We start from the raw sequence: 14377 nt of genomic DNA on the forward strand, positions 1-14377 counted from the left end.
GTAACACACCATTCGATCTAATCCGAGCGGCCCCCTTCACGCTACCTCACCCCAGTAGAGTAACCGCCATGAGCACTGGTACGTTCTACTTCGGTCCCTAGTTGGTATCACTGCAGTGACCAGCGTGCTCCCTCCTCACCCATTCAGGGACTCTCACAAATACCGCAGCAAGGCTAATGGCTCATGAACCGCAAGAGTCAAGACGTGACGAGTGGCTGCACGGTGTGAACAGCTATCGCCTAGCAGGTCTCCGACACGTCAAGCAAGCTGCAGTTCCTACATGTAGCTGGGTGGGACGGGCACGGGGACATTTGCCATTGGACATTGTTCCACCCGGAATGAAAAACTTGAAAAAAAATATCTTGCCTGCAGGAACCACGTGTGCTCACTGGAGGACGCGTTCTGGACAGAAGCCTGCAGAACGTATTGACTAGGGGCTTCTGAAGCTCACGCTGTCGAACGCCCTGCCGCAAGTGGTGAGCATTCCAGGACACGTCTATAAAAACCTCTCTCTGACTCATCGCAACGTCACTGTGATACAGCTGTGCCTGGGATTTGTGTGTGGAGAGAACTCAGCCCCGCCGTAATTATCCAGGGGGCAGGTTACACAATTACTGGACAGAATTAGCAGCTCAACATTGTGCCTGCCAACCATAAATGCCTTGCTTCTAGTGGCAAAGGGCACCTTGCTAATACCCCCGAAAACAGCCTCGATTTTAGGTGCATACACCTTTGGGTGCCTAAGCTCCAAACTGGGCTTCTGACCCCTCGGCCAGATTCCAACTGGCAAGATACAGAAAAGCCAAAAGCAATTCAGCCACGGTAACAAAGCAGATCGGAAACTCACCTGCTTTTGTTCTTCTCCCAAACTGTCCCACATGGATGCAACAATTTTTGAAACGTCTCCAAAGGTGGCGTTTGGGTTTTGCCCTTTGATCGCTGCTTGCGTGTCTCTGAAAAACAGGGCGTATGCGGACACAGGCTTCTGCGGCTCATTGGGGTCCTTCTTTTTCTTCTTCTTTTGGCTCTTGGGTTTCTTGCCCAGGTCTGTGGATGGTCTCTTCTCCCCAGTCACCTGTAAAACCAAAAGGGGTCCAGTAATGATCAGCTCCCTCTGAGCGGGGTTGAAGATTCAGGGGTATTGAAAAGGCTGAGGCTGGCAGCCAATGAAGGAAGAACCCAGGATGGTGCCTGCCACCACAACCTGTTCCCCGCCCTCCCAAGAGCATCCCTTCCTTGTGTACAAACAGCTTGTGAAGTTCAGCGTTCATAAGAACGGCCGTACTGGGTCAGACCACAGGTCCATCTAGCCCAGTATCCTGTCTGCCGACAGTGGCCAGCGCCAGGTGCCCCAGAGAGGGTGGACCGAAGACAATGATCAAGCGATTTGTCTCCTGCCATCCGTCTCCAGCCTCTGACAAACAGAGGCCAGGGACACCATTTCTATCCCCTGGCTAATAGCCTTTTATGGACCTAACCTCCATGAAGTTATCCAGCTTCTCTTTACACTCTGAGGAGTTTTCAACCGAGTGAGGAACTAATCACCCTGGCTAGGAGCAACTGCTGGGCTTTCCCCAGCTACCCAGCCCTGCCCTCGAACACAGGTCACCTCCTCCACAACTGGAGCAATTTGCTGGTTATTCCGGTCTTGAGGCCCTGAGGTACTTGCTGTCCGTGTACAGTGTGAACAAGGCCGGGCCAGCACACGCTGCTTTTCAACTTCCTCCCACCTGGTTTCTCACCAGCTCCACTCTTGGAGCTTGGTGACCAGGCCGTCCTTGCACCCTGGGCATCTCATCATGGAGACAAGACTCTCACTCTAGCCTGGATGAGGTTTTCAGGCAGCGTGTAATGAAGGCCTTTGGCAGTTCCCATGAACGCGTCTGTTTTATCTCATAGAATCCTAGAATCCTAGAACGCTAGGACTGGAAGGGACCTCGAGAGTCATCGAGTCCAGCCCCCTGCCCTCATGGCAGGACCCAGTACCGTTTAGATGACGGCTATTCCTGGACTGTCATTGCTCATTAAAAGTGCTGTCATATGGGTGAAAAATGGGTGAATATCGCATTTTATGAATATCAGCAGAACTGACTTAAATGGGGCCGGTGTGTTGTGCTATTTGCATATATTTGCATGCATATGCAACTTAAGTTATGGCCCTCGCCATTTGCTGTGAGTATCATTGTGGGCACCCATGGCTTCCAAAGTTGAGTACCCCTGGTCTAGACCATCCCTGACAGATATCGATCTAACCTGCTTCTAAATATCTCCAGTGATGGAGATTCCACAACCCCCCTGGGCAATTTATTCCAGTGTTTCACCACCCTGACAGGTAGGAAGTTTTTCCTAATGTCCAACCTAAACCCCCCCATTGCTTCTTGTCCTGTCCTCAGAGGCCAAGGGGAACAATTTTTCTCCCTCCTCTTTGTGACACCCTGTTAGATACCTGAAAACTGCTCTCATGTCCCCTCTCAGTCTTCTCCTTTCCAAACTAAACAAGCCCAATTCCTTCAGTCTTCCCTCCTAACTCGTGTTCTCTAGACCTTTCATCATTCTTGTAGCTCGTCTCTGGACCTCATGCTACTCCTATTGCTACTTCTCCGAAGACTGGGGCTGCCGCTCATCCTCTCTATGCCTTGCGAGGGGCTGCCCCCCTTTCTTGACAACACTGTGCATGGATCCCACTCCATCAAGAGCAATGGGACAAATGCCAAGTTTTGCCAAAAGACAGGGCTTGAAAAAACGCATTGTCCCAGCCAGAACGGGTATACGGCCATGCTCGGGCTGTGTTCCTCTGCTCCGGGTCCCCCTTCCCCTGGGGCAGGCACAGGCAGGGCTGCAAGTGCTACCAGCACCTCGTATAACTGTCTGAAAACCTTGTACTCAGCGCTAATGGCTAGAGACACATTTTGTGGCATGCAAGTAGAGTCAGCTCTCCGAATGCCTTCAGCATCCCATGAACTTTGAGTGCAATGAGAAGAGTGTGTGTGGGTGTGTGTGGGAGGGGTGGGGGGGGAGGACTGATTATTCAGTTTTCTGCCACTTCTGGCAAGATGTTAAGGGCCTCCAGGCCCTCTCCTTCATTCCTCGCTGGGCTAACCATCAACCAAAGCCCAGGGGAGCTTTGAGTGCAAAAGGGTCAGGGCTGCCTTTGGTTCCCTGCGATTACCTGATCACTGTACCGGGCAGGCCTGCAGTGGGTCATTTAGTGCACTCCCTGCGCTGTAACAGAGCTGAATTCGCTCTCCCTGAACTCTCCTCCAAGAGAATGCAAGACCCAGCCAGCAGCGAGGTAGAAGCCATGGCTTCCCTTTCAGGTGGTGTCATGGCCAAAGGTCTGGCCCAGGGTCTTGGGCACCCCTGCGGGTACTGGCCCACAGGCCGCACTGCTGGAATGGAACTGCCTTCTTAGCAAGGTGCTGTTCCCTGTTGGCATCCCCAGGAGTCCCATGGCTCTGCTGCAGGGTAGGTGACAGCAGGACACAGTCACAGCGCTCACAAATAATACAGTGATCTTGAAAACCAAAAGTACCTTTTCAAGCGGAGGGCACTCGCTACAGAAGATAGATAGATGCAGGACAGGTAAGTACCAGGCATAGGCAAAAGAACTCCCGCCCCTCCCCCAATACTGATGCATACATTCTCACCTGCAGAGGAAAGAGATACTTTTAGATCCCTTTGCATTCATACACTGAGGACCTCTATGTGTTCATGGTAGTGTGTGAGCCACACAACGCCCCGGGGAGCCAGGGAAGTATTAAGCTCGTTTTACAGAAGGAAATTCTGTGGCACAGAGAGGTTCATTGACTTGTCCCACGTCAACAACGGAGCCAGGAAGAGGACCCAGAAGTAAAGGCTGCCAGTTCTGTATTCGAACTACCAATAACACTCCCTGAGAGGCAGAAAGCCAGTTACCGATTGAATCTCTCTAATCCGGCACTCTCTGGTCAGGCAACATCCGTGGTCCGGCTTGATTTTAATTAACCAGGTGTCCACTTAGCATGGGAGTGGCCAAGTTTCCCGTGGTCCCATGTAGTTTGTTTCCAGCCACCAGTCCTGGCTCTCAGTGTTCTGTGCTGTTGTTTAGCTCTGATTTTCCCCAGACGTGTGTATGTGTGTATCCCTCCTTTTGGGGTGTTTTAGCAGGTTTTATGTCCCCCTCCCATTTGGGGTCTTGTATTTTACTTTATATACATTTATTTATTGTGTTTTTAAAATTTTTTGTAAGCTCCCTCGAATATTTGAAATAGAGAGGCAGGGTAAAAATAAATAAAATAAATGTCTCCTAACATCCCAGGAAGCAGGGGAAGTGTTGGGAATGCTGCTAGGCAATACTGACCTCCCGTGATTTGGCAAATTCTCTGGTTCAGCACCAGTCAGGTCCCAAGGGTGCCGGATTAGAGAGGTTCAACCTGCCGCATCTCTGCTTACCAAATGCTGACACTATTGAGACACGTTCTCAGATTGCTAGGAATTACGTTATTTAAAGAGCTACCCACTTTCTCAGGAAAATGATTTTGAAAGAGGACGTTAGCTCCTTTCATAGCTAGAACTATTTGAGATGTCTGGGCCCTCTCTCTAGTCCCCTGTGGGCTTAGATGTTCTATAGGCCTCCGAAGCCAGTGAATTTTAAAAGCCGGCTTGGCTGGTCTGGGCTGTCACTCTCCTCGTGTCTCCACCTGAGGAGACAGAGGGCCAGGTGGATTGACCGCCTCGCCTGTTCCTGCTTGAACGTGAATCAAAAGACGATTCAAAGGCAGGTAGTGGAATACAGACAGGGACCACGCACGGTGAAGAATCTCCAATAACTTCTTCTTCTTGGAGGGTTGGTGCCTGTGTACATGGCATGGTGGGCCACTGACAAGCAGCACCCGAGTGGCAGGGGTGTGCGAGAAGGCGGATGGCAGAGAGGGACCCAAAGCCACCGTGCCGAAGGACGCTGGCAGAGGAGTCCGGCACAGCCGCGGAATGCCTCGCAGTGTGGCGGGAGCTCCAGGCAGGTTCTCGGTCAGTCTCCAGTAGAGCTACGTCTTGATGCAGCGCCCGGGTGTCACGCGTACTCTTGGGGGATGAGACCTCACCCCACGAGGGAGAGGCAGACCAGAGCAGTGGACAGCAGAGCAACAGAGAGACCAGACAGTGGACAACAGAGAGAGGCATTTGACAGATAAATGGACAAAGACGAGAAATCTCTGGACTCTGGTGTGTCCGACCAGGGCCACACAGTGGTGAGAAGGAACTAGGGAGGGGGCGGATCACCTCACTCATCTCTCCTTGGTTGGAGGCCCAAAGGGCGTGAGGGTGCATGTGTGGATCATGGACCGGTGCATGGACACCTGCACCCCTTCAGTGCCCTACACGCAGTGACCAGCACTCGAAAAAAAACCATTTCATGCCAAAAACAAGGCTGAATACCAAGTCGTTACATGTAAAATGTAACAAGACACGTCTGTCTGTCTGTCTGTCTGTCTGAAGAAGGCCTCTGTCATAATGGCTTTGCTGATTTCACTGCAAGCTTTGCTGATTTCCAGAAGTGGTCGGGAACTATAGCGCCGAAGGAGACTCATTTTAGTTGGCACCTTCTGATGTTCTCTCTTCATCAACTCCACTCTGGGCTCAGCCTCAGGGCAGGAGCACTTGTCAAACTGGCCCATTAGCAAATAAAAAGGAAAAAAAAAGTGACTGAGACACAAAGAAGTGTTTAACTGAAAACTGCCCTGTGGGTTGGAATGGGACTCCAGGGCATGAAAGGCCACTAGGGTAGGAGGAATAATTCCATCGGAAGGTTCCAGCTGGGGGTGAGTTGGAATGCAGCTTCTCTCATTTGAATCTCCGTTCCTCCACGTCTGGGTGGGAAAAGGCGGCAAACTCTCCGGCAGTGATCGGACAAAGTGCAGTTTCCAGTGGAGGAGCCGTCATGGTTAGGCCTTCATGGTCATCCCTACTGAGACAGAGCCATCAGCGCCACGGCACCACACAGGGCGTGTCTTCGCTCACAGGGTATTTAGCCTCCTCGCGTCTTGGTGGATTTGGGTCTTCCAGCCTTTAGCAGGGTGGACTGTGAAGCTTTTATGCCCCACGTACCAAGCAGCGAGCAAAGCGGCACCATTGTTTAGAGCTCGCTTTCCGCCGGAGTATGACGCAGCCTTGCTAGAGGGGGATGCCTTGCAGGTGGGCAGTATGTAGGTTTCCCGCTGAAGAAGGTGCTTATGCCCCCGGATCATTATTACTAGCACCCTAAATCGAACCTGAACCGTGGCCCACATCACAGCAGCACACTGGGCAGAGTGGGGAAGAGCAGTGAGATCATGTAACATCTCACCCATCACAGTGGGGTTGTTCCCTACACTAGGATACACTGTTCCTGGCCATTGTGTCCCTCCCAACTCCTCCACCTTCACACTGCACGTGTGCCTGAGACAATCGCAGTCCCGCTCACCACGGGAGCACAAGGACTGCTCCCTGCAACCACCCCAGAGTGCACCCCCGGGGAGCAGAGTCATGACCCCACCCCTGTGTCTGTGGAGTTGCTGGGTATGCTGCCGGGGATAACAGGCTGCCACCTCCAAAGAGTCGGAGCATTGTGCATGTTCCCCTTGCCGAGGCACAGGGAGCTCAGAGAGGGATTGTGTGCTCGGAGGTCCCCCTAGACTGGTTGCGCATGGCCCCCAAAGGGAGCCAGCCTCATCCTAGCACGATCTGGCTCTGGGTCACCTCCCCGGGGGTCAGAAGCAGGAGCTGCTCCTGGGTGGGAATGTCTTTTGCCCTTTACTGCGAGTGGGATCATTCCCCACGGGCTGCTGGGAATGGTTTGGATCCACCGTGGCAGACTGAGAGCAAGGGTGAATACTATTGTAGCACATGACGGTGCCGTGCTCTTTCTCCAGCTACAAATGCCCTGCGCTAACACTCTGAGCTCCCTTGGGGAGGCAGTTTGCACAACACACGAGGTAACACAAACAATGAGCTAGGATGATTCACAAGTCAATGCTATCCCCGTATAAACAGGCTGCTTTGCTGTCACCTAGACTGTTCCCAAATGGGCAGGGGCTTCCCTGGTCCCATCAGGACGTTATCACCTGCAGGAGGCTTTCTAAAGCAAAGCTAATCGGGACTATACCCGCTCCTGTCTGGGCGAGGAGCAGTTGGATGTTCATACCTTGGAATCATGAGGCCTGGGAAGATACTAAATTCTTTGCCTGAGGTATTCAAATGAGCCTGAGGGAGTTTGGCTCCCAAATCTCAAAAAAGAGATATCGACATTGGAAAAGGTTCAGAAAAGGGCAACCAAAACGATGAGGGATTTGGAGCGGCCCATATGAAGAGAGATTAAAAAAAGACTTGGACTTTTCAGATTAGAAAAGAGGAGACTAAGGAGGGATATGTTAGAGGTCTATAAAATCATGACCGGTATGGAAAAAGTGCAGGAAAAGTTCTTTACTTATTCCCACGATATAAGAACTAGGGGTCACCAAATGAAATGAACAGGCAGCTGGTTTAAAACAAACAAAAAGAAGTTTTTCTTCACTCAGTGCTCAGTCAACCTGTGGAACTCCCTGCCAGAGGATGCAGTGAAGACTAGGCCTTTAACAGGGTTTAAAAAAGAGCTAGATAGATTCATGGAGGTTAGGTCCATCAATGGCTATTAGCCGGGATGGGTAGGAATGGTGTCCCTAGCCTCTATTTGTCTGGAAATGGGTGATAGGGGAGGGATCATGTGAGGATTACCTGTTGTGTTCCTTCCCTCTGGGACATCTGATATTGGCCACTGTTGGCAGACAGGGTACTGGGCTAGACAGACCTTTGGTCTGACCCGGTATGGCCGTTCTTATGTAAATGCCGTTGACATTTCCATTGGTCTTTCTTTTGGAAACTCCATTCTCACGGTTTAATGGATATGAATTTAAATGACTTCTCTGTGCAGACAGGGAAGTGCCACAAGAATGCTTAGCTCACCAGACACCACTAGTGAAAATGAAATAGCCCCGTTTCGGCCTTGATGCACGACAAAAGTGAGTTTTCAGCCGTGAAGCACTGTGAGTGAAATTACTTTGTGCAAAATGTTAGCATGCTCCTTTGCCCCTAAATCTTGGTTACCTACCAGTATTTTGCGTGGCTTCTCCTGCTGCGTCCCCCCTCCCCCCCAACAGACTTTGAAAATTCTCCACTCCAGTAGACCCAGATGCAGTAGATCTTCCACGATACTTCTTGCAGTGGGACACAACTCTTCCAATAAGAGTTACAGTTTAGTTCAGTGTTTGGTCTCTATCCAGTTTTCACAATATACTGGCTTTTGTAGGAGTAGAAAAACCACCTCTGGGCATGAGGATTATTACTTTTGTGCCAATATGATCTTCCTGGTAGATATTTTAATTCCTGTTCTTTAGAAACGGTTTTTATGATCTGTTGTACAGATGTCATTAATGGTCATAAAATAAACGACAGATTGGTCCCTTTAAATATTTCCAACAGCTGTGTATTTAGAGAAAGCAAACAAAAACGCAAAAGCCACGGTACTCCTGGACTCTCTACTCTGTGGTTTCTTTCCTCTAGGAAACATACCACGTGATTATTGTTTTTCTTTAGTTGCTATGTGGCATACAGGATAAGACACGGTATATTTTTATGGTCAGAAAAAAACAACCACGGGGCTTTATAAATTGCCTCAGCTATCTAGCTCCAAGAATCTAATGCCTACCCCAATTCGTTTCCCCTCACTTTCAATACTGACTCGCTGGACCTATAAGAAATGTATTAGCAAAAAATCAGTGAGATCACAGGCAATTCCTTCATTATCATATGGTCAGGTTGAAACCCTGAAGAGAATTGGTAAAGGTGCAATGAAAAAAGCTGCAGCAGACACGGACTGTAGTGAGCCTAAAACTCTCAGTGCACTGGGGAAAGAAAGATTTGAGCAGCAGAGTAAATGCCATTCATCTTCTCTAACCCCAGAGTTGTTGGTGATGCATAGCTTGCACAGGGTTGTGCCAAAAAGAGACAACCAAATTCTAAAACTGCAAAATCATAAAATATTCTATCTTCAGGCAAAATATATATTGTTAGTTTTGCAACGTAGATGAGATTTGCATCCTGACACACTTTTTGAAATGAACAATGAAATGAAAACTAAACATATTTTTTTCCTGGAGTTTCACAAGAAAGTATTTGCTAGTTTGCTCAGCCTTAGTACTAGAGCTAAGTTGTCACTAAATTACTTAGTACTCTGGCTACCATACACACAACTTGTCACCAGTTGCTCTTTGGGAGATGTTTCTTCGGGGATGAGGTTATACTGCGAACAAACCAGTGATTCTGGTAATTTAGCATCATCCTCAGCAGTAGAAAGAACCTTTCCCTGGAATCTTAACCAACGGGTCAGCACCACCACAGGAAGTTGCAAGTATAACAAAATCCTCAGTGATCAGGGAAGAATCCATGTCTGAGGTACACAAGCCATTATGGCTGTTCCAGAGTCATCCCTGCAGTCAGCTCGCATGTAATGACTGTCAGGGAAGACTGGTGAACGGAGCACAAAGAGTTTGCTCTGTTAGTGCATTTTTTGAGAAGAATGCAGGATGACTAAGCAATCCTAATTTTTCCTATATTGTACCTCTTTGTTTGTTATATTTTACCTCTTTGTTACCTCTTCATCCATGCAAGACCCCTAGCATCCTGGCTGCTATCCACTTGCCAGACAAGAATGGCAAGCAACGTTACTATATCCTATGTCACTGTCACTTTATTAGCTGTCCTAGGTAATAACAGCGGATTGCTACAAAATTACCCATGTGAATTAAAAGACAGAAGATGCTTTCTTTGTTTTTTGACATGTGCTTCACTAACACACATCACTTCCTATGAAAGCAGGTAATTCACACGTTGGATTTTCACTTCTCTTTTCCAACACAAACTCTAGTTTTACATAGACAGTCTTTGAAACTGGAAAAATCTGAGCACCGAACCATGTATTTATTGTCAAAATCCTAATTTGAAAGAACAACATAGTATGATGTCTCTGGCAAGTGCAGCAGGAAAGAAAAGACTGAGGGGAGGAAACTTCTCTTAGAATTAGAGACTTTCATTCCTTTCGTTGTTATATGCACCAATATAGCTCAGCAATGTTTGATACGATTTGCAAATCTGCCACGCTTTCCCACGTCCTATCCCCAAAATGTTCTTTGTGAACAATCTCCCCTGTTACAGAGAAAGTGTCTCTCTAGCTCTATGAAAAGGAAAAACAAAAGGTCTGTTCTCTTATTAGAGCGAATTATTTCTAGCACTGAAAATACTGTCTGTCATTCTCATACGGTATGTCTGTCAAATCAGGCATGGCTGCACGTACCTTATAATGTGACTCTGTCTCCTCTTCCTGAGTAGAACTGGAGGGAGATGGTGTAGCAGATTTACTTCCTGGGGGCGATGGGGAACCATGGGTAAGACCGCTCCTCATGCCCATCTGAGAAATCAGCTGTGACTGGCTGAGGGCACTCATGTGACCGGCTAACATCCCTGGTCGATTGATCAGGGGGACTTGACGGTTGGAATCATAGGAAGTGGCGTCTGAGTGGACCATCTCCTGGATCTGAGTTAGGAGAATATTACTTTTTAATTAAAATATATTTTATTTATTGTCTTATCAAATTACTTTATGATGAACTTAACTGACGGATTTAGAAAAGCTATTACAGAAGGGGCAGAGAAAAGTCTTCGTCCCTGCCCCCGGCCAAAACAAGAGAAGAGAGCAAGTTGGGGACTCTACGCTTTCCAGAGCTTCCCTGTGGGAAGACTGGAGTCACCTCTACACTGCAGCTAGGAGGTGCAATTACCAGCCAGTAGACCTAGATGCAGTAGGTCTGCTTGCGCCAGTCCATTAAAACAGCATTGCAGTGTGCCTGGCGGCAGGGCTAGCTGCCTGCGTACATCCTTAGGGTCTCAGCTGGGATTGTGCTCGGGCAGCCGGCCCAAGCTGCTGCCTCGGCTGCTGTGGGCACCCCGTTCTGCTATTTGTAGTGCCTTAGCTGAAGCAGAGCTAGCATGCATGCGTCGCCCTGAGCCGGGAGTGACCTCTCTCAGCTGCCCTGTAGACGTGCCCTTGGGGTTACAAAATGTGCCAGCAAAATGTTTGTGTGAATGTGTCAGCAGAGAGATGCTTCTGGCTAGAATAGTGGGAAGAAACTTCCCCTGGAGGCAGGCTCTGGCCAATCTGTCGAAAATGGGGGTTTCGCACCCTCCTCTGACCCAACTGGTCCTGGCCACGGGGTGCCAGACTAGCGGGGGCAACCATGTGAGCGCACACACCTTGAGCAGACACAAAGCAGGCCTCTGCATTTGACCGTTCAGCCCTTTCTGCTCAGGGTATGCAGCTGGAGGGAGCTGCAGTCCCTGGCGCATCCCGCATGACAAGATACAACGTGTTACTGGTTAGAAAACGGAGAGGCTCAAACCACTAACTTCTTCCCATGTCACTAGCTGCCACGGCTCCCCTCCTCACTGGCTTACACGGCAGAGTGCAGGAGAAATAAATAAAAGCATCACACACTGTGGAGCAGAACAAGCCCAAGTCCCCGGCTTTCCCCAACATGCTTGGGTTGGCTTCAGGGCAGAACGCAAGGAGATGATGTTGCCTAAGTTTGTTATTTGAATGCCCTGCAACAACTAGACCTGAGGGAATTCTGCACCTGCTGCATTTGGAGCCAGAGTAAAATTGCACAGTTCCCCCAGGACTAAAACCCACAAATTCCAACTTAAAAAAAATAGTAAATAATGCTCCTTCTCCTCACAGATCCATGGGCCAGACCCTTCTCCGGGGTAAGTCACTGCAGTCCTATTGATGTCTGTGGAGCTGCACTGGATCCCACCAGCTGAGAATTTGGACCCACGCTGAGACATCATGAGGCAAATGACTTCGGCATTCGTCAAACCCAAGGAGGTTCCGAGCCCCCAGAGCGACTGTCCTAGACACATGGGGTCTCTCACACCGTTTGCTGCCATGTGTGTACAGGCAACGATTAAGACTGATGCCTGAGTCTTGGGGCCAGGCCTCCTTCCCTGACTGCTCCGACTGTAGCCTCCCTTTCATGAAGGTTTATGGACGAGGTTTTCATTTTTTTCAACAACAGCCAAACCCTTCCTTGGCCACCGAGGCCCCCGGTTTACAGACAGGAGGCAGAGAAGCCAAGAACTTTCTACGGTATTTACATCCTTAAACAGGCTTCCCAGTCACTGGAACTAATGGTATGAAACAACCAACCCTCGGACCAACTCCCAGAGCCTCGCACGCCAAGCACTGCCAGGGACACCCTCCACAAAGACCAGACCCTGCTCGGCCCTACAGCCTCTCGCCCAGCAGGAGGCCCAGGCCTTGCCTTTGGGTGCTGCCGTTGGCAGGGTGGGGTGTAAATGGGGTTCTCTGGGCTGAGGTGTCCTGCCGAGCTCCCTCAGGATCCTTTTTCAATGTGACCACATTTGACCTTCAGGCTCTTCATCCCATTAGCCTGAAGCCATGTGCACAGGGCAGACAGAGCGAGGCAGGCCCGGCACGGACGGCCCTCTGGCTGCCAATGCTCACCTTCCAATGTAAACAAGCCTCCATACTGCCAACCAATTCCACCTCCGCCCCGGCTGCACGGGAGCGTCGCACTCACCCATTCAGGGCCAAGCTCGGCTCTGGCTGACGGCAACGGCCAAGCTCCCGTTTTGTTGCTATGGCAGCAGGGTGATGAAGAAAGAGGCCACGGCACGGGGCCCGTAGATGAGGGAAAAGGCTGGTTTTGCACATGTCCCCGGCTCAGCCCGTTCCCAGCTTCAGAAGCCTACCCATGGTGGGGCCTTAACCAACACTGTGTGCACAGCAGCCCAGCCTGCGAAGAGTCCTCTCCGCACAGGTCTGAGAGGAACGTAAAACAACAGACAGAGCCAGCTGGAAGGGCTGAAATCACAACTGTCCGAGGACCAACCGCATAAAAAGGTGGGAGAACGAACACTATCCCTTTGGGCAGAGAATACGCACTGACCCCAGACTCTCGCAAACGCCGCCGACCAAATCGCTAAAACACAGGAGGAGAAAGAGTCAACGCCGACAGGTCCTTACACCCGCCCAAGCCGTGCTACGGGAAGAGGCTCTGGTGAGAGTGCTACAGCACAAAGAGCTAACGCCCTGGTTACTGACCCAGGAAATGTCTAGCCACTTTCAGCCAAAGCATCCTGCCATCCATTCCAGAACATGCCTCAGAACAGACAGTCAGCCCAGCCTCAACTGAAGCCCTCTCCCCCAACCCCAGACATGAATCATCTTCTAGGGGGTTGTTCATACAGGGGGATGCCTTGTGCCAGGCAGAGTCTGGGAATCTGAAACCACAGGGAGAAAAGATAAAACACAGATATAAGCCAGATGCTCAGCTGGTGCCAACTAGGGCACTCAGCCAAGGATAATGGGGTGAGGTTGATTTACACCAGCTGATAAGCTGGCCCATGATCGGTCTCTCAAAGACAGTTCTAGACCAGCCCATTACACGATCACTGAGCATCGACTCATGGTAATCAGTCTCGGGAATATAATGCAAACATGGAGAGGAAATTCTGCAGAGGACTGCTGCACTCGCCAGATCACAGAATCCCAGGGCTGGCAAAAACCTCAGGAGTCATCGAGTCCAGCCCCCTGCCCAGAGCAGGACCAACCCCAACTCAATCGTCCCAGCCAGGGCTTGGTCAAGCCGGGACTGAAACACCTCTAGGGATGGAGACCCCCTCCCCCCCAGGGAACCCATCCCAGGGCTTCCCCACCCACCTAGAGAAATAGTTTTCCCTAATATCTAACCTAGACCTCCCCCACTTAACTTGTGACCATGGCTCCTTGTTCTGCCATCTGCCACCGCTGAGATCAGCCTCTCTCCAGCCTCCATCTGAGGCTACTCTCAAATCCCCACTCACTCTTCTCTTCTGCAGACTAAATAAGCTCAAATCCCTCAGCCTCTCCTCATAGGTCAAGTGCTCCAGACCCTTAATCATTTTCATTGCCCTCCGTTGGACTCTCTCCAATTTATCTGCATCCTTCCTGTAGAGGTGGTGAACTGGACGCAATACTGCCGATGTGGCATCGCTAGTGCCAAACAGAGGAGAAGTATCCCTTCTGTAAGTCTGCTGGCAATGCTCCTCCTAGTGCGCCCCAATGTGCCATTTGCTTTCTTGGCTACAAGGGCACCCCGTTTACTCAGATCCACCTTCTCATCCACTGGAATCCCCAGGTCCTTTTCTGAAAACCTGCTGTCTAGCCAGCTGGTCCCCAGCCTGTAACACTGCTTGGGATTCTTCCTACGCACAGGACTCTGCCCTTGTCCTTGTTGAACATCAGTAGATTTCTTTTGGTTCAATCCTCCAA

At 50.1% G+C, this 14377-nt stretch overlaps 1 protein-coding gene across 5 annotated transcripts in view; it reads right to left on the reverse strand.

The window, feature by feature from the left end:
* Positions 1-14377, reverse strand: part of TOX2 (TOX high mobility group box family member 2) — a 259379-nt gene that overhangs the window by 47005 nt on the left and 197997 nt on the right. For 3 of the 5 annotated variants that reach the window (XM_075901495.2, XM_025181440.3, XM_075901499.2), the window contains 2 exons: positions 10343-10582; positions 848-1075 (listed from right to left, as the gene is read on the reverse strand). In XM_075901495.2, the coding sequence (XP_075757610.2) occupies positions 848-1075; positions 10343-10582 (468 nt within the window). The remainder of the gene's footprint in view (positions 1-847; positions 1076-10342; positions 10583-14377) is intronic. The other 2 variants (XM_075901497.2, XM_075901498.2) reach the window with 1 other exon arrangement.

The sequence above is a fragment of the Pelodiscus sinensis genome, chromosome 17 (genome assembly GCF_052426305.1).
Source record: "Pelodiscus sinensis isolate ZL-2025 chromosome 17, ASM5242630v1, whole genome shotgun sequence".
In the NCBI taxonomy this organism is placed as follows: domain Eukaryota; kingdom Metazoa; phylum Chordata; order Testudines; family Trionychidae; genus Pelodiscus; species Pelodiscus sinensis.